The sequence below is a fragment of the Andrena cerasifolii genome, chromosome 14 (genome assembly GCF_050908995.1).
Source record: "Andrena cerasifolii isolate SP2316 chromosome 14, iyAndCera1_principal, whole genome shotgun sequence".
NCBI lineage: Eukaryota > Metazoa > Arthropoda > Insecta > Hymenoptera > Andrenidae > Andrena > Andrena cerasifolii.
In genome coordinates, this window is record NC_135131.1 from 10,975,373 (window position 1) to 10,995,774 (window position 20,402).

General features: G+C 43.4%; 1 protein-coding gene across 1 annotated transcript in view; it reads left to right on the plus strand.

Annotated features, from left to right (window-relative positions):
• LOC143376302 (uncharacterized) overlaps nucleotides 1-19,810 on the plus strand; it is a 31,307-nt gene extending 11,497 nt beyond the window's left edge. Inside the window, exons 2-5 of the mRNA XM_076826461.1 lie at nucleotides 12,878-12,936; nucleotides 13,013-13,086; nucleotides 13,685-15,466; nucleotides 16,037-19,810. Coding sequence (XP_076682576.1) covers nucleotides 12,891-12,936; nucleotides 13,013-13,086; nucleotides 13,685-15,466; nucleotides 16,037-18,196 — 4,062 coding nt within the window. The 5' untranslated portion in view covers nucleotides 12,878-12,890 and the 3' untranslated portion in view covers nucleotides 18,197-19,810. The remainder of the gene's footprint in view (nucleotides 1-12,877; nucleotides 12,937-13,012; nucleotides 13,087-13,684; nucleotides 15,467-16,036) is intronic.
• The last annotated feature ends 592 nt before the right edge of the window (nucleotides 19,811-20,402 follow it).

Here is a 20,402-nt window from a genome sequence, read left to right on the forward strand (position 1 = left end):
GGAACTTTGTCATGCACAGAATTTGTGTATACGTAGATGCAAACACCAAATTTATACATTCTCCTTGAAATACATAACCAATGTATGTACCTACAATGTACATACGTAAGTACACGATTCCGTAATCTCTAAGTTTCATAGTCTACTACAGTTTCGATCACTGTGGAGCAACGTTCGGTAAATTTGATACGAGTTGCTTTTGCAAAGCCATAAACTTGTAATGGGCTGCACTCTCGCAGGATTAAACTGCTCCAGGGTTCAGCAAAATGCCAAAGGGTTGAACTTGAAACAGCTTGAACTTGCAAAGGATTGAACTTCCCACGGGTTGAATCCACAATGGTTTAAATTCTCAAAGGGCTGAACCTTCAAAGTGTTGAACTCTGGAAAGGTTGCATTCCCAAAAGCTTGAACTCCTAAAAGAGTAAATTCTCAAAAGGCTAAACTCTCAAACGGTTGTCCTCTCGAAGGGTTGAACTCCCAAAGAATTGAAATCTCAAAGGTTGCCCTCCCAAAGCGTTAAACTTATAAAGGGTTGAGCTATTAAAGGATTGGACTATCAAAGGGTAGAACTCTCAATGAATTGAGCTCCCCAATAATTGAACTGCTAAAGTTTCGACCTTGCAAAAGATCTTGATGAACTAGCGAAAGGATTGAATTTGAAATGCGTTGAATTCGCAGGGGGTGGAACTTGCACAGCATTGAACTCCCAAAGGTTTAAATTTCCAAGCGATTAAACTTGAAATTAATTTCAGTTTTCACCGCTCCGCTCTCGTAACCCACTATACCAGACGTTTTAGCGGCTCGTTCCGTATCGTTCATATTCAAGAAAGTGTAAATAGAAGTTTCGTGTCGGACGCTCCTCCGCCCCCGCTTTATATTCACGCGTGGTTTCCTAACAACCGTTTAAGGCGCTGGTACACGTTTTCACCTGGACGTGTCATGCCACGCGACTAGTGCGCAATTAATCGACATCGATCACGATCATTAAATTTCTATATGCACGCCGCAACGCCTGTGGATCTCTAAACGAAATCTTCGCCCAAGAAAGTACGAGCGAAACCTACGCCCACGCTGTCTGTCGGCTGTTGCATCCTGTTTCGTCAGCACTCGGATTGAAAAAGAAACACCGCGATCGATGCATGTACATACTCTTTGATACGTATCGACTATTATTCCTTGCCTCGCCTTGTAAAATGAGGGAAAACGCAATTCGTTCCTTCGTTTCGCGCGATCACAAGCCCAGATACCTCTGCGCCAACTACGCCAGCACCCGCTCGGGTCGTTCCGCGATCGATCGAGTACAGGATATGATTTTATCAAGCATTAAGAGTGGCGTAATCTTCTGGTCAATTCGATCTCGACAAATGGACCACAAATAGAACGGTGCTCCAAAGATCATAGATATTTTCTAAAGTAGATACTGCAAATATTAAAACCTGTTTGATATTTCAGGGGACCAATTTTAAGTTTGATATTTGAAGAAATACTTAGAGATTCCATGTCTGGTATTTTTGCTATTATCACTGTGCTTGGGAATTTTGAATAATTTAGGAACAAGTTACTTACGATATATGTGCGAATGTTGTACAACGTGCAGTTGCTGCATCCCAGAAGTTTTTGAAACTTTTTTCTTGCACATGCACACAGGTAAAGTAACCCCTCGTCCCAAAGGAAAGTAACGCTCTTGTGCAGTAAACGCAGGGTATTAAAGTATAATCCTAGGACTCTGTGAATCCTTGCACAGCAGAGGTAGTAATTAAAAAACGTTTCAGGCAGCATGCACTGCGGTGCATTAAAGCCCCTTTCGCGCGGGCACTTCTGCAACTCGCGACTAGTGTTTTCAATTTATATACTTGATAGAAATAGCGCTCGTTTATCAAAAATAGAACGGCAGAAAGTGTGGAATTATGTTCAAATTACATGTCGCAAGCCACAGAAGTGTTTCCTGTGAAAAAGACCTGAATGCAGTTGCACTTACAGTGATGGTCAAAAGAACGTTCGAAACTCATATCTTTACATGTCTGTATAAGAAACTTAATAGTAGCATTCGAGTACAATTATGCAAGTATCTTTGGTCTATTTCACAATAAACTTTAAGGTATAATTATTTCTCACTTCTCACCATTCGCAGTTTAACCTTTCTTTTCACTACTATCGTATGTTAAATAAACAAAGCACTTATGGCACAAGGTGCAGGACACATATAAACTACATAATATATGACACAAGTGGGCTGATAAACTGCTTCACGTACAGGTTGGAGTAACGCACATACACACAGGCACACTTAGGTACATATGTAAACATATACAATGGAAGTATATGTGCAACCCCTGCCGTTGACGTTGCTGTTCTTTTATTGGCTGTATTTGTGTATGATTGGTTGGGGTATATACGTCAGCTCAGAATTTGTATTCGGGGGGAGAAAGATTTAGGAAGAGCGTTGAGCTACCTGGTCCGCCCGGGACAATGATAAATCACTGAGCTTTGTGTTTGACCACTATCAGATACGATTAAAAAAATACTATGAAAAATGAGGATTCTGCTACGAACTAAACTAAATATCCTGGAAGAGATAGGTACGTTCAGAATACTGACTAGCACATTATTTATAACTCTTGCTTAGTTTATCTTTGCGCAAGTGTCAATGCATCGTATATGTATACTATGTTTATAAAAGGATTTGAAGAGCTAAGTGCATTCGTTTAGAACGAATGAACTGGCAATGTAAACGAGGCAAGGTGAAGGCGAATCTATAATAATATCTTTTAGAACAGTGATTCCCAACCTGCGGGTCGCGAAGTGTCCTCTGAGGGGTCGCCACGGTTTTTGATTTTTTTTTTAATATTAATAAGTTAGAATTATATTCTGAAATACATATTTTAAATGTGTTTTCTTTACTTTATTAAATTTATGAAATTTATTTGAATATTATAAAAGGGGATCGCGACTCAAAAAAGGTTGAGTAACACTGTTTTAGAAATTGACAATAAAGCTTAGAAATAGTGAAATACATATACCTCGATACTAGAAACTCTGCTAAACCTCGAATCTGCTGCTTGGGAATACGTAGTAGAGGCATCACCACTCCTAGATTAACACTGCCCTTATTTAATCACGCAAATTCTAATGGCTCTGCTCGTGTTGCGGAAACATGAGCAACAGATCCGTCGGAACGAAAGGACAATACGCGCAACGTATTACGTAAAAGCGAAGATTAAATGGTGGATAGCGAGATCTCACATAATCGGTGCGATCCCACGCAATCGGCGATCCATTGTTTTCGCGTCGGTGCACGATGAATGGAAGAAAGTCATTCACATCGTTGAAACAGCGGATCAACTGTACACTCTGACGAAGTTAGCTGGTGGATCTACAGTAGGTCACCGATTCGTTTCACAGGGAAAAGATCAATCGAACGGATAAACTTGTTGGCTCGATTGCTGTGATTTATCCAATTTGCGGACACAGAGCCAGATTTATGGGGGGTCAAGGAAGATTAGTGGGGGATCGAGAAAGCGTCTTCTTGAAATGTTCTGGCATGACATTAGACTTAATTTCACCCAATTTCGAATATCTATTCAGTTGGAAAACTAGTAAAATTTACATACTACCTAGTAAAATTTTATTAAATAGTAAAACGTACTAATTGATAACTACACTAATCTTATCCCCATCATTATTTACATTCAATTATACTAATGCTAGTTATAAATTAGCACACGACTCTTATTAGCACGGAAACTAAAAAAAGCTGGGTTAATTTATTATGAAGATTCAAAGACTCCTTTGTTTAAATTTTAAGAAAAGGGACATTTATCCTAGGTTCTAGGATCTGCACAGGGACTTATTTTTCTTTCTTAAAATTGTAATATTGTAATGAAGTACTTCGTGAATCTGCATATATTAAAGCGGAGTGTTTTTACTCGATTTAGCAGATATGCTCCTACATTCAATGTATTTTAATAACTTTGATAAAACTTCGATCTGGGGCGATCGAAGCGTGCAAGGGCACCGTGAAAATTCAGTTACGTGCAGAAAGTTGAATCACGTGTCCGGCGAGTCGAAATTAATTGCGACAACCGTTCGCTTCCGATCGTTTTCATTATCTTGTTACGCTCGCTGAATGCAGAGGATTCAATTTGGCACGGTCATTTTCCCTTTCGTGCGCTACTTCCATCTCGCTCACTGTTTCCAAAAATATGTGTCATCGATCCAGTCGACTATTAACCAGCTCGAAAAATCGAATTAATTCTTTTCTTAGGAACCAATCATTCTTTTTAAGCGAATTATTAACTCGAAAAGATATCTATACAAGATTCCTTTAATGGTATCAATTATCACACGATGTTACGAATAATTTCTTAATCAATTTGAATCTGTTAATTAAAAACGATCCGCGCACTCCAGTAAATATTTCTGCTATTCAAATGCAGCAGGGGCACACACACGTTCCACGGCGCATTAATTTCATTGTTTCTCATTTCACTGAACGCCAAGCATGACTAATAGCTATTAATTATTTGCACCATAACGACGTGTAATTATCACAACCCTCCTTGGAATACTCTAAACATTGCTGAACTCTCGACCACATGCTCACTGCAAGAATGCGTAGATTCTCTAATGAACTCGTGTCAAATTGCTTCATTTTGCAGAATCATTTTGTAATGAGGTCTCCTAATCACTTTCAAGCCAAACGCATATAATACTTTATATTTAATATTTCCGTTTCATTCTCCCATTAATTCCTAATGAAAAGCTTCCAATAAATGCAATGCTTCAATGCTACGTCTAATGACTTTATAATATGAAGAACTAAAAATGTTGATTTTTGTTAAATTTCCTAAGGAGTCAGCCCTCGCAAATATCGAACAGTTGAGTGTCTGAAATATTTTAAATAATTCTATCCGAAATATTTAGAATAATTATAGGAGTCAGAAATATCTGCTACCATTTACTTGGCTCCAAAATCTACAACAAGCCATAGAAAATTTGGAATACTTTCACGTACTTGAAATTCACCGAGTATTAAAGCTTCCAAAGCAATGTCCCCAATTTCCGTGAGCCCCAACAAATATTATTTCTCATTTATTTCCGGTGAGAAGATTAAACCAAAAATGTGAAAATGCATATAACAGAGCATCAGCGTCGTTTGCATTTATTTTTTCCTCCGTCAGAGCAGCGCAGCGTGGAAATGACAGGAAACGAAATTTGTAACGAACCGGTAGATTTTTACAGACGCCGCAGGAACATTTCTGTCGCGGAAAATCCGCTCCGGGGGGTTAGACCAGCTCCTGGGAGGTAGCAAAAATATTTCCTGCAGAGTCCTGTTCGAAAGGCAGGTATCCTGGTGCTGTTTAGAAAAGCCAATGCACGATAACGTTCGGTGCCCGGTTTTCAGCGAATCACGTTCACGATCTCACGAAACGGTTACGCTCTGTTTCCATCGGCCTTTCGCTTTCCACTTGCGTGCAGCGGCTACTCAGGTCTACGCATTAATTGTCAATTACCAACCGCAAATCTGCGCGGGTATAGTTACTTAACGCGAAAAGTGTTACTTGCAAATAAAACGCCGAAATGTTGCACGAGTTACGCTGGTCGAACGTAACACGCTCGTCACCGTAAGAGATATTACGGTGGCAACCTAAACTCGACTCTCGGAATAGTTTATTGGATAATTAATACGTAATAAGTGGTCGCTGAAGTTTTGAAACTGACATACTTATTTTGCGAAAGAAGATATTCTTCTGTTTCCTATTAAACGCTTTTATTTTTGGAAAAGCAGTAAGCTGATTTTTAAAAGGATTATTGTTCATATGGAGGGCTCAGAAGCTAATCAGTGTGAGTCCCACTTTCCCTGAAAATGAGTTACGTAGTTTAAAAACCTCTTTAATGTTAAAACTTTCAGTTGATAAATCAATTCACTACTTTCATACGTAAGCAATAAATGGCGGTACTTAAATCGACCACGGAATTACTAGGCAAAATTATTTGGAGAACAAACAGTGTAAATCTCGGTTTTAATGCTAATAGACTTACACTAATTGGCTTCTGAGCTCTCCATATTTAATTGGGTGTTGAAAGTAGATCTTCATGAAGTATATTTCAAGGATTATTCGCGTTGAAAGAATTTTATGTTCCTTTAACTTCAACGGTCTTTTTAATATTACACTATCCCCTAAACAATAGCCTTCATTAAAATACTTCGTGAATGGAATTCACCAGAAACAAATGCGTTAAGTATTACCCTGCATCTTACGCTTGTTCCCTCGATTTCCCTGGGAAAAGTTTGCTTTCGTTCACGTGCTTCCTTGTATCCACCCACAATCACGCACTACAGGATGTTAGAAAAGTAATGGTCACAGATTTAAATAGTTCCACTAAAAGAACCTGCAGCGAAATTCCTTCTAATCTTAAAATCCAAGACCCACATTTCTTAACTTTTACATATTCTACTCCGCAAGAGGATAAAAATCCAAAAGGAACTGTTTATCGCAGACGAACCGTTTCCTTACAAAAGCTGATCAAAGTTCCTCCCCCTCCACGCGCCACAGCGCGAGTCAGAGTGGGGAGAACGCTCCGCCCCCACAGACCTGATTGGTCAAAACTTCAATAATTCCTTACAAAGAAACGGTTCATTTGCGACACGTGGTTCCTCAACAACTTTTTACCCTCTCACCGAGGAGAATACTTACAAATAAAACAATATCCCTAACTTAAAATTTCAAGATTGAGACAAATCTGGGGGCAAATATTTTTCAACGAACTTCCAATAATCTTTTAACGATTCATCCATGGAGGTCGTGGCCAGAACATTTGCCACAAGCTGTACAGGAATGGAACACGAAGCTAACTAATAGCGTACGTATCGTGTGACGCAAACCGCCTGAAAACCGCGTGTTTCTCAAGCCTTTACACGGTTTAACCGCGGATTCGCGTTCCCAACAATGACGAGCATCGTTCGATGTCTTATTCCAGATAGCCCGTTTCCGCGGCTCAGCGTAAGCCGCGTGCAAGAGGTGCTGGCCTCCCTCGTTGGCAAGACAATTCCCAGCTAACGACAGAGCGAGCGTGTAACGATGAATTACGCGCGCGAGAACGGCGCTAAGGAGCGAGTAACGACGGCTGACAAAACGAAGCAGGCTCGAACGGGAACGGGGCGCACCGGTGTCTGACGGGAATTTTTCCATTGAAATTAGATACTTTCACTCTAATGCGCGATACAGAACCCGGCCGCGGCGAAATGATATAAACTCGGGCTGATTATTACGGAAAAGTGAAAGCACCTGCTTGGAAAACGTGGCACGCGGGTAGCGCGTTTAATCGACATGCAAATTTCGTGTGGTAATACTGAGATTGAAGGATCACTCGATCCCGAGAAGTTCCTCGGGGAATATCGACGATATTTAAGGGAAAAGAGGGTCGTCGAGGATTCGACGTTCTGGTCTCAGATATTGGATCACTTGGAAGTTCGAAGGGAATACTATAATCCAAGAAGAAGCAATCGATATTTCATTAATTCTGAAAGATGCGAGGTTTTTGCTGTTTTGTTGCTCTGTGCCAATAAAAATAGAGAAGTTAATGGTCGTGTTCTAGAATCTAGAGTAGGTCCACTGTGGATTGATGTGGATACTTCACTCGTCAGTTGTAGTTGATCACAGGAGATTTATGAATTAGAAGGGAATTATATTTTAGGTGCTTTAAAGTCTGCCTTCTTTTATCAGATGGGTAGCAGTCAGCACCTCTGAAGAAAGTGTTGATGAATCAAAGGAACACGAAAGTATCAATTTCATAAAATTCATCTCACATTTAAATTCAGTCCAGTTTTCACTTTCCACCAACAAGAACAGATAAGCTCTGTTTTTTCTCTGAATTACCCCCATTGCGTTAGATCTTCTTATACACTATTCGTGACTATTGGATCTACGCCGCGCCTGTCTTAATCTCCCAAACTTCAACAAACATAGCGACAGGCAGGAAGAAGTTCGACAATCCCACTTCCTATCCACACCACTCTTCCTCGCCATTAATTTGCAAAGAATACTTCCCAAACAGTTAACGTCACCCGATCTCCTCTATCTCGCAAAAAGTTTTTAATTGCCCGCAGTGTTCCTCGCGCGAGACCCCGAGCCGACTACGAAAGAAAGGAAAAAGAAAAAGAAGATCCTCGTTATCGGCTGGCGAGCGACTGGGCTCAAAAGCTCTTATCGAGTCCCTCTATCTCCCTTTCCAGCGTACGCGTACGCACGAGAGCATTCGAAAGGTTAGTTAATTCGCGGCGTATAGAAAGTTAATGAAGATAATATGCACGGGCATAATTAAAGGTATCCTGTCCACGGTTATTTATCCGTCTGTTGCGGGGGACCATCCAACTGACGTTGATTCCGCCTCGATAGATCGAGATACAGCCTCGACACGCGCTCTTTTCCCTATCTGCCTTCCTGTTTTACCATTTCCTCACCCCGTTATCGCCGTTGTTTTTTTCTTAATAACTGTGCGCCTCGATCTCCCGCGATGGGGAACAGCGATACCTTCTATCACGTGCAATTCACGGATAGAAAATGGTGGAGGAATGTCTGCGCCGAACGCTACTGGAACCTTGAAGGCCAGCGTTGCTGTTATAAAAATGGCCACGTATCGTTTTTACCCGTGACTCAAGTTACTTGACTTATTATCCGCGGTATGGGCCCGATGAAAGGGACTTGGCCAATGCTTCTAGAGAAAATTCCAGTGAGAGGCGCGCGAGTTTTTTTAAGAGGTGTCCTTCGTTACGGTTAAGCGTACGGCGAACGGGTTGCGTCCACAGGGGCACGGTAACTCACGTTTCTTTCGCGTCTCTCGTGTATTTTCACGCCTTTGTTACCCTTTACTATTTATCCACCGTCTCGCGGATACTCCTCTTTAGTCTGCCCCTAGTCGCCCCTTAATCAGACGAGGTGATCTGCGCCGAGCTCGCAAGCTCCTGTCGAATTTTCTTTGGATTAATTTGAAGGAATAATAGGATGTTCAAATTAGGAGGCACTGTTTACAGGTACGGGAACTTTTATGGGCCTCGAGTTGAGGATATGAATACAACGGGAAAGGAAAGCGTTAATTTGCTACCGTTTGCTCCGTTTTTGTTGAGACCCAGGTGAGCTTCCGTGTTTCGTAGTTTCTTCTTCCCGATCTCCGATTGACGATTCTATACTAGTTAATGGTATTATAAATATATTTTTTTTTACTAGTTAATGAAGAATTGTAGAGTTTTAGGAAATATCGCGTTGCTTTCACTTGGGAAGGTAATGTTTGGAGCTTTGGTACTTTGGTACCTCCATTTTGGACGAATTAGGAATAATAGGAATAATCTGAATGAAATTAATATCACTGCTAATGCTCCTCAGATCTTGGAGAAGAAGTAGAAATACTGAAAAAAATTCTGATTGAAATTGCTATAGGTATCTCTAAAATTTGGGTTTTTATTTTAGTTCATCTTTAGCGTCATCAGGTATTGATATTTTGTAGTTTCGTGAGGAATTCCTATTAGTTAATGATGGTACAAGTGAAATGTTTGTTATTTAGTATTTTAAAGATAAAACAATTTATCACTTTTTGATACACTCAGGAAAGTGTCATGGCAGAAATATATTTGAAGGAACTTGACAATGCCCAATTACCTGTGAAGGAATCCACTAATTTTGTTCCACGACAGTGACAGAGTAGGTACATATAGAAGCCTGGTCGTTTACAAAATTCCAGAAATTGAGCTATGTCCTTCCTGACCCGCCTCGCGGGACCTTTCTCTCTCAGATACTAATCTGTTCAGATATCCGAACAACTTTCTCAAAGAAAAGCGACTGGTTAGCCACGAAAGTGTGGAAAACACATTCAGAAACCGTTGAATTAAATATACAGACAATTCCTCGAATCGGGGTTTAAAAGAGGCACTATTCGTTGGCAGAAATGCGCCGGAGTTAACGGAGCGTGGCTCGGGTGCCTGTTAAGTTATGGTGATTTAGTATTATAATATGAAATCCACAAGAATCTTTGCCACGATCATCAAATATTTCATTCATGAATGCGCCAATGAGAGTAGTGCGAAGCCAGGAAGACTTGTAACTGCTCCTAGGCGTTTTAAGCCACGTTCCCACGTGCACTTTAAGGCGATGCTTCGGTGCGCGTCCTATTTGAAACGCGATTGTTATCTGTATTCAAACGTTTGAATTCTGAGCCGCGTTGCACGAGCAGAAATGTAAATTAATATTGAATATTTATTATTGGAAATGTACTGCTATCTATTGTCTTTTGGGATGCTAATATTTTTTAAACACTTGTTAGGAATTTTCTGCGGATTTAGGCTTGTGAAATATTACACATCAAACTTAATACTTTCATTAGAATATATATGTTTGTATTAAGTTTCACTTATACAGTGCTCAAAATAATTGGTACATTACCTGCTCAAGTTGCTGCCCAACTCAGAAAGGTATCAGGTGTTCCGTAAGTTCTAACAAGGGATACACGCCATCGATTATGTGTTTAAGACTAAAAACGGATCGTCAGGATTATAAACTTGAGATTGCCGCTTAATGAACCGAGAACTGATTGTTCTAAGGACTATGAGTTCGAAGCCACTTCTCTAGTGGATCGAACATAAATTGGTTTAAGGCGATAATTCACGCAAACGACTTTCTACATAGCCTAAATCTTCTATCTTCGATCGCAGATAAAGTACATCGCTTCTCTCCCTTTCACAATCATGGTATATCAGCTACTTCATCAGCGCTTCCGTCTTAGCCTCCGTAAAATAACCAATTAACTTTTTACAATACTTTATAAACCAGCTGTTCGCTCCGATAATTTCCAACTACATCTACCAATATCCTGCTACCAATTTTACATTCCACCACTGACATAAAATACAATACTATTCCAGTCGATATGTATTCATGATTTTTCATTACACATTCCTAATTTTCTATTCCTTGTTTTTAACATTATTTAGGTAACGTTGGTAGAAAAACAACCACTAAATCATTATTCTATCAACGAGCACACAAAGTAACAATGATATTAGGAATAAAACAGTGAAGAAAGTGATCTAAAATGTGTAATTGGCGGTGCAAATTGCACGTTTGGTAAAAACAGTAATGCACTCGATAAATAGTGCGCCTTTCGGACCCGACGTTCAATTTAATCACCTGAATCAGCCGGAAACGCGATCCACGAATTATTTCGTCCGCCGTAATTTCGAATCTGGATTCGTTTCGGTCTGTAATTCAAATTGTCCGCGCAGTTACACGGCCGCACCGGAAATCGTTCCAAAAGTTGGCCGGAGAGGTTGCGTTGGCCCTCCCCCACCCCGCCATCCACCCCCCGTGGCAAGCTAATGCTTGTAATTAATTCAACTGGAATCTGCGTGAAATTTAAATGCACCTGCTCTATTGATTTTCTGATTCGTCCGCAATTTTGGCCACGCAGGGGGCAGCACCTGGGCGTCCCATAATCCCTGAGCATGCGCGCGACGTCTGGCACGAGTTCGCTTCGAATGTTACGCTCTTTCGTTTTAAGAAAAACGAAAAGGAAGAAACGGTCAAATATTGATTAAAAATTGAAGCGCAGGGACGTAATAATTCTACGGTTCTCGGACTGCTTCTTCGTGAGAAACTCGAGGGTGGATGTAACTTTAGAATTGAAGTGGATTGCTTTTGAGAAGAAGAAAGGAAAGAAAGACCTGTTTCTTGCGAAGTATCGAAAGATACTTGCTAATTGTGAAATCTGTTGAATTCATTTGGAGTTGATATCGAACAGTGGGAGAATGCGTTCGTTTCAGAGAACTAATTAAAGTGGAAAGGAGAAAAATTAGAACTCTAATTAGACGTTGCATGAAAATTCTAGTAAAATTCAAATTGCAAATTTTTGGTTAAGAATGTTTTAACTTGATGTAGTACTAGGGAACTCATAATTAGCTTACTCTCCTTCACGCTGTTTAAATCAAACAAAATCGACACTATTAACTATACAAACTATTTGTGGAAAAATTAAAATAGCCAGAAAATTACTCGACAACTTCTACCATAGACCTACCCATACACGTAATACCGCAATCCAAAATTTTCTGTCAACTTGTTCGAAGAACACGGTTTATCCATTAGCGAACAGCTTCGACAGGAATGCATATAAATGGCACCTACCTACAAATACTATATCGATTCGAAGCCAGTTCTACATTTTTCGCGTTCCCTCGTGCGAAAGGTGTAGCTCTGCTTGCGTCACAGCACAAGCTTAGAAAATTAATGAGAGAAAGTAGCATTTTTCAACGGCATCAATTTCCCTCCGCCTACTCACGTCCTTGAAGATACTTGTAAGAAATTAGCGGTACGCCTGACGTAACTGCGACGAGTTTAATTAATTGTTTCCCATTCGCCCGCCACAAACGAACTTACCCATCGAATATAGTGGAATATTCTCTAAATTGGACAATCTCCACGGCAGTGAAATTCAATTAATGGGAACCCCGTCACTGCTCGGAGATCGATGTTGTTTTTACGAGCGAAACGAAAACTGGGCACCGTCGACTGGAGGCATCCGCGCATCGCTGGTACAGGATCGTAAAAAATGTGAAATTCTTCCGTCTTTTCCCAAGTTTCACCACTGCTGTGATTCAGAAATGGCAAAATAGCAGCGGAAACGATAGGACAAGCGACTTTCTCTGCATCACGCGCTACACTTTTCCCGTCCCCGTGCTCCGACGACAATTGCGAGCCACTTGCGCGGGGTGACTCACTCGAAATGCTAATGTCTGTCTTTCCTCTCGTAATTGCGTAATTTGCAGCCCGCCGCGGTGCGTTATCCCCCACGATTTCCCTAACAATCGAACATTTCTCTTGTGTTGCAGGCCACTTGCGTAAATGATCCCATGGTCTATCACAATGAAGTGGACGCTTATATTGAACTGTAAGTACGGCTCTACACCATCCTCCCGGTGATTTCAATTAAACGATTAACGTTTCGTATCACGCGAATGCCTCAGGTGTACTTGCTGTGGGGCTGTTCACCAGCATCGACGCGATCACCGTGTCGATAGACCGCTCTGACCATAAACCCGTAAGTAAGATAACGATGGAATGGAACTATTGCAAATGAACGTTTCGTGGAAACGTATGATTCCTTTCTGCATGCTTTCGACCTTGCAAGTAGAAGGATTTAGTGGCGAAGCGTTATACGACCCCCTAACAGTCGTACGAAAGGATTTTGAAAGGTATACTCAATGTCTTTCATTTCCTAGGAGTTGAATTCAGTGGGAGGGAAAGTGGTGCGAAGGTATTTTGAAATTCCTGCATAATTTACAACTTTGCGCAAGAAGAACAGTTAAAATTCCTTCAAGCTTCATATTTTCTATCGAGAATCATGTTCCTCAGTTTCGAAAGGAGAAATTGGCATACTCGTGGTAAATAAGACACTCTGTATGTGCCATAGAAAATGTAACAAACTTGAAATCGTCATTACTTTCTCGACCATTCACACTGGACACTAGAGAACTTGAGAGCCTTTTCACACGCGACACTTTAGTGACCTACAACTGGCATTTTTAACATATTCCCACATATTCTCTCCATTTTCTCTAAACTCGAGTTGCCCCAACCTAGTGAATATACCGCGCAAGAAATTACCCTCTGGTGCAAACTCGATGACCCTTTTCCAGCCGCCGACGCGATCATCGATGATCGCAAACGGATGGAGGCCCCTGACGAATGCATACGAGGAGACGATCGGCACCAACGTCTCCCCATCCAGCAATCTCGAGAGGAACGGGCCTCTTCACCCGGTGCTGGGTAAACTGCAGGAGCACATGGCCGCGTCGGAGAAGCTGAAACCCCAGCGAAAGGGCAAACCGTCACCCCATCACGATTACAATCCGCCGAGTATACTCGGCAGCTTCACGGTGTTCGGCCACGCAGCGGCGAAAGCGCGCGGCGAGGCGCAAACCCACAATCACCTGAACAAACACGTGCCCTCCGAGACACGGGAGTACACTTTCCTGATCCCCCCGCCGAAGGATGCCTACCGCTTCGACCTGGACCCCCACAGGAAGCCTATTTTACGGGACAACTCGGCGTATTTGCGGCAGCCCCAGTTCGCGCCTCCGCCCATCCACCAGCCACCAGATCCAATAAAGGCAGCCACGTATTTTATCAAGAGTTACACTTCCACCACCAACTCCCCGTCATCGCCCGTGACGTCCATGAAGAACAGGCACTACGGGGACGCGTACGTGCCCCAGCTACTGCAACCGCCGCGCTACCAGCCGTTCGAATCCCTCAAGGTCTCCAACAGCGCGAAGCCTTACTTCCAGCCGCCTGGCACCGGCGCTGCGGCCGACTTCGGCAAGGAGAAGCGACTCACGGAGCACGAGCATCGCGTCAACTACGACAAGTACCCTGCTCAGCAGCACAACGAGCAGATCGTCAACCCGACGAGCACGGGGAACTTCTTCAGCCAGGTGAACCACCAGTCGCACCCCTACAAGACGACCTACGAGAGGGACCCCGCGTTCCTGGTGCACGAGAGCCACGAGATCAGCTACATCACGCCTCCCTCCGTCTACAACGGGTTCAATTTTAGGCCCTCCTTGCCTTACGAGACTCTCCTGCCACCGGAGGTCTTCGGGCTCTCCACGCCTGCACCCACCACACCCCGCATCCAGGAGCCGAACAAGTACCAGCAGAGCAGCGATTTGCTTCAGGCGCAGGATTACAAGCGGCCAGGTCAGGGCGCGACATCCAAGCAGCCTGACAATGGGGTACAGAACGAGGCACTGCCGACTGTTGGGCTCAGCAATACTTATTATGTTTCCGAGCATCAGGACCTTACGCCACCACCATCCGCCTGGCCAGTGCCAAAGAGCAAGTACGCTTCTGATATCAACGAAGTCCTGCCACGTGTTAATCCGCCGTCCAAGTTCAACCAGGAGGTGGTCGGCTCCAATCAGATACCCCAGGTGCCGAAGTTGATGTACGTGGGTTCTCAGATGCAGCAGCCGCAGTATCAAAGCTCGGTGCTGCCGCTCGATATCCGGCCAGAGACAGTACAGCCGGAGCAGTACGAGACGCCAGAGAGCATATCGTTGAAGCACTTCAACGAGCAACAGTATCTGATCCAGCAGCAGTTGCTGCAGAGGGACAGACAGAGGTTGGCTGAACAGGAAAGGCAGCAGCAGTTAGAGATCGAGAAGCAGCAGCAGGAGGAGCTGAGGCATCGCCAGGAGGAGCTCAGGCAACTGTTGCAGCAGCAGAAGGAGGACGAGGAGGCAAGGCTAGCGATTGAGACCGTGAAGAATCAATCTGATCAATTGACTAAGGATGAGGAGGAGCCTTATTCGGCGCCATTGGCGGAGTATGATATCCCCAAGGTTACCACGGACGTGGCTACGGTGATCAACGAGCACAGCGAGCCTGGAGAGCTGCCAAAGGTTCAACAGTCTCAGGTACCTTTTATTGAAGTAAGTTTGGGGAACGATAGATTGCCTCGGGAGGTGGATTCTATCGTGGAGAGTAAAATAGGGATTCCTTGGGAGCGTCAGCTGTTCGATATTAATTTAGATCGAAAGTTTGCTTCTGGCTGATGTTTCTTTGGACTTACTAACAGATTCTTTGATTTCGTTGTATTCGGAAAGTGTGTAGAGTTTAGTTGTATATTCGAGGGAAATTGAAGTGGAAACGCTCTGACATGAGCTGACTTGGAACCTATAGTGCTCTGTTTACAACTATCTTATACATTATGTAATATACATGTGCAGGGTAATCTTCTAAATAATGAATCAAAAGTGCACTTCATCCACTTACTTCAACGCTCCAAACTCTTGGCACATACAATAAGGGAGCTGTAAAGAGAATCTGTGATTAACGGGGCATTGAAATCTCTGCAGCTAGTAATCGGACTTCCCTATCATGTTCCTCCAATCACACCTACTTACACGTTCCCCAGCACTGGCCCCCGAAATCGACCACCAAAGTGCTCATTAAGTACTCATCCTAATGCATCGATTCTTCCCCAGGTAATTCAGCCCGACCATGTAATTTCGGAGAGCCCGATCACCCCCAGCCATCACTATCAGGACCAATTAAAGAATCAGCCGGAGCAAGTGAATTACCGCGAGCAGCAGACCGATTTACGACCGCACAGGCCCCACAAATTATCGCGCGATCAATACAGACGAAGGAAACCGACCACCGTGGCGTACGAGCCGACGCCAACAGAAGCGCCCGTCCAAGTTCCAGAAACATCTCTGCCCGTGACCCTCTACATCGAGGACGTACCCATCCAGACAACCGCCACCCCGGAAACGATCACCCACCCAGCAGTGGTGACGACTCAGAAGCCAAGACCACGACGCCCAGGTGTGCCCCTGCGACGCAGACGACCGACGACCACCACCCAAGAGTCGATCACCGTGTCAGAGGTGGAGGAGTTTCTGAAGTACGAGAGACCCGACGAACTCCACCGGCAGCTGGACAGCTCTCGAAGAAGGAAGATCAGGCCCACGCAGACTACTAACGAAGAGGCGGTGACGGAGAAGAAAGCCAACATCAGGAAACGACCTGGCCATAGAAACAGGGTCAACCCTGGCGAGCCTTTCGAGGCTGAGATCGTCACGGAGATCGTCCACACCCCCGTGAGCACGTACAGAACCCCGACAGACACGATTCAGAATTACAACGAGTACAATCAGTACGTCACTAACCAGCCAAGCAATCAGCATTTCGATTTCACCTCGCAGAAGTTTGCGTCCGTGGACGAGCAGCGGGAAGATACCACGGAAGCGGCGCCGTACGAGTATCTGACGGAAGTGACGAAGACTAACACCGACGAGGTGGCCAATAATGAGAGCTACAATCAGGGCGGCGGTGCGGTGACGAACATCCCCCTGGAGGATCTGTTTATCAGGACGGAGGGTAATTATTTCGATCGCGCGACGGTATTATCCTCGACGAGCAGCATCGCTACAAGCACCAGCAGCAGCGCATTTACGCCGGCCCCGACGACGACGTCCACCGTTCCGTCCACCACGCAACCACCCCCGGTGAGCACGTCCACGACCAGGCCGCAGAAGATGCGACCGATAAGGTACGGAAACACGACCAGGCCACGCTTCAGCATCAAGGACTACAAGAGTCGGCTGGATTACAAGAGCAGGATGTCTCTGATGTCCACTACGGAGACACCAGCGACGCCGTCGTCCCACACCAAGCAGAGAGGATCGGGCCTTAAGAGCCAGCAGGGCCAGCAGCAGTATGATGGTGCCAGGGAGACGAGTGGAAGGTACAAGTACGTCTCGAGGATGAATTACAGGACCACGTCCCCGAGTCCGCTGACGCCCAAGGAGCAAGAGTACGCGGCTGAAGACGCGTCTTCCACGACGGAGAAGAGCACCCGCTTCGTCCCGAAAAGGCGGCCTATCAGCGGCAACGTGTATAGGAGCAGGATATCCGGGACCACGAGTGCTCCCAACCGGTCTCAGCAGTCCGAGAGCGAGGCGCCACCGAAACCGAGCACCGCGAGAGCAGAGAACGTGTTCTCCTCGTCGGTGCGACGGCGGCCAGTGATGAAGAGTCGCCTGTCCGCGCAGAAGGAAACCTCCACCGCGACTTACGTCGAGAGAAAGGAGACGGAGGCCACGGAAATGGCCGCGGAGGAAACCAGTTTCTACTCTGCTGTTACTACAACAGGGACCACCAGGGTGGCGGCTAATGAGATCCCCCTTGAAAAGGAAGGCTCCACGAACCTTCCAGCCAGGTTTAACGGTCACGAGGATAAGAATGCGCGCGAAAGCGAGAGTCCCGATGCGGATGATTCAGTGGAGGAACCAGTTGTCAGCAGCACTGCCACTGTTGTGGAAGAGAGTCAGGTGAAGAAGACGGGGGTGGATGATTATTCCACCGCGAAGGCTGAAGAAGCGACAGTGCAACAGAACCCGGGGAAATCGGAGACCACGACTGCCTTCGATGTACAGTCCGAGGATGAAGAACTTTTCGCTAAAGCCTCGCAGAGTGTGGCTGATCTAACCAGCTCCGCTTCTGCGCTTTACGATAAGCCGGGGATGTTCAAAGCAGTCTCGCCCGAAAGCAGGGTCGTCGCCTCGCACTTCAAGATACCTACGGACGAGCCCACTTTGCCCATTGAGGCCTTCTTCCAGGAACTGTCCAAGAAAAGTTAAGGGGAAGAGATTTTTAAATGCCTTGGAGTACTGAGATGAGAAGTTCATTTTTTGAATTAGATGGATTACGGGGGCGTAATTTATATGCATTTCTGTACTACGTGTTCTGCACTTGTTCAAGACGGTCAGTCTCCCCATGGAATTGACTTGGGAAAGTAGGATATTCAAGCTTACGGCCTTTTCACACGGGGCACTTTTTGTGGGGCCAAAGTATGTGTTTCGAATTTAATCACTTTGGCAGGGATGGTACTAGGTTTCAGGGAAATAGGGAGACATGAGTGAATTTGTTTGAAATGTCATTGACGAGTTGGAAAAGTGTCACGTGTGAAAAGGCTTTAAGGACGGCTGATTTCTACACTTTACCTTATGGTTGTTCATTATTCTTTTAGCCACCACTTTTTCATGTTATCGAATTAGCGTTATTCACTTTGATACGGCGAAGTGGTACAGGATGAATTTTCGATTTACATTTTGTACATAATTAGAAACAAATTATTTTACGAAATAAAGTCATCAAAAGTGTAAAGCCTGCGACGAAGAATGGTTGCTTAATCAATTGCAGAAGCAACGGTTCTTTTTCTCGGTGGAAAATTGAAAAGGCAATGAGGAAATGCAAGATGTGCAGTATTCAAATGTTTTTAGGTGAATTTTGCAGCCTGTAGTGCCAATCGTTTTACCTTCAGGCTTACAGCAGCTTTACGAAAAGGGAAATTACCAAATGTGTATTCAGTTAAATTAATAACTGTTAAAATTATCTATGTTCTGCTTTAATGTAATTAAATAAATTATGCCATTAATTTATTTAAACTATACAACGTATTATCTGAATGGTTCAATTTCGAAATGAAGCATCCCTTATTTTCAGCGATGGCGTCTAATACCGTTGCAAAGGAATAAAAAAAAATAATGGATGCTACCAGACGTTTTGTAAATATAAATATTTAGAACGTTTATATTACTCGATTTGAGCTAACTGGTGCTCGACACTAAACGCTATTTAATGTCGCAATGGATGCACTGACACGAAAAGTAACTGCAAGGAGAATTGGACTGTAAGATAAAAATTACTTTGCGTGTACAGTAAAAAAATGCCTAATTCGTAGTAAAGCTGATACGAATGTGATTCCTTGTTCAAAACTACGTAAAAATTGTGGAGTACAGTTTTTTTTTATAGAAGGCTTTGGTTTCGAGAATATTGATTTTGAAACTTTTTTCCACAATAATTCTCAATCATCTCTAAACACATTTTTTCTGAAAAACCATGCCTCCAATAAAAAAATTTTATTCCGCATTGAAAAATGGCTTCTGAATAATGGAAACATCGTTAACACAAGAACGTGAAAAACAAAGCTACGCATTCAACGTTTTGCGTGTCAATATGTTTATGTGTCCTTGACGTTAAATGGTAAAATAATGGTTAGGTCGACAGATCGTGTTATTTATGTTAATTAAGCAACTCCATGTACGCTGTAAATATATATACATAACGGAATAAATAAATAGAGTACGCGAATTCTGTTTTCTCTCGTTAATTGTACACACCGCCGCTTGGACCCATTCTAACCAAGGGAAATCGGTATGATATAGGTCACAGGTGAAACGTATCGAACACAATATTAATATTCCAATTTGATTTACAATCCGTTTAATATCCATTACGATAAATGGTTACATGTGTGCTGCCTCGGGCGAGTAAAATACTAATTTGAAAAGTAATCACCTCCTCTGATCCTCTGCAAAGAAGATTCCGCCATAATCGGTTAGGAGTCCCGTCACGCGCGAGATCAATTGCACTGCAATTATTGTATTCCAACAGACAAAATAGTACTTTACCCGGCTACGCACGCCACTATAAGGTCGAACTAACTTCCCTCCGTTTCTTTGTCGCTGGTTACATACAATATGTATACGTGTATACGTGTATAGGCCTACGGAAGTTACTTTGATTGTACCTAATTTAGAATTATGCACAGGCCATACATTACCACATTTATATACGCAACGATTAACTCGTCATAAATCGATTTCGTTTCGCGTACGTCGTGTAAAACCCCATGTAATTGACAATTAGTTTAACGTGCTTCTTTTTTTAACCATTTCGTTTTCAGTCGTTCAAGGTACAGTTGTACAGTATACGATATATATATATTTATATTTATGTATATATATATATACATAACAATATTTAAACTATCAGATGACGTAG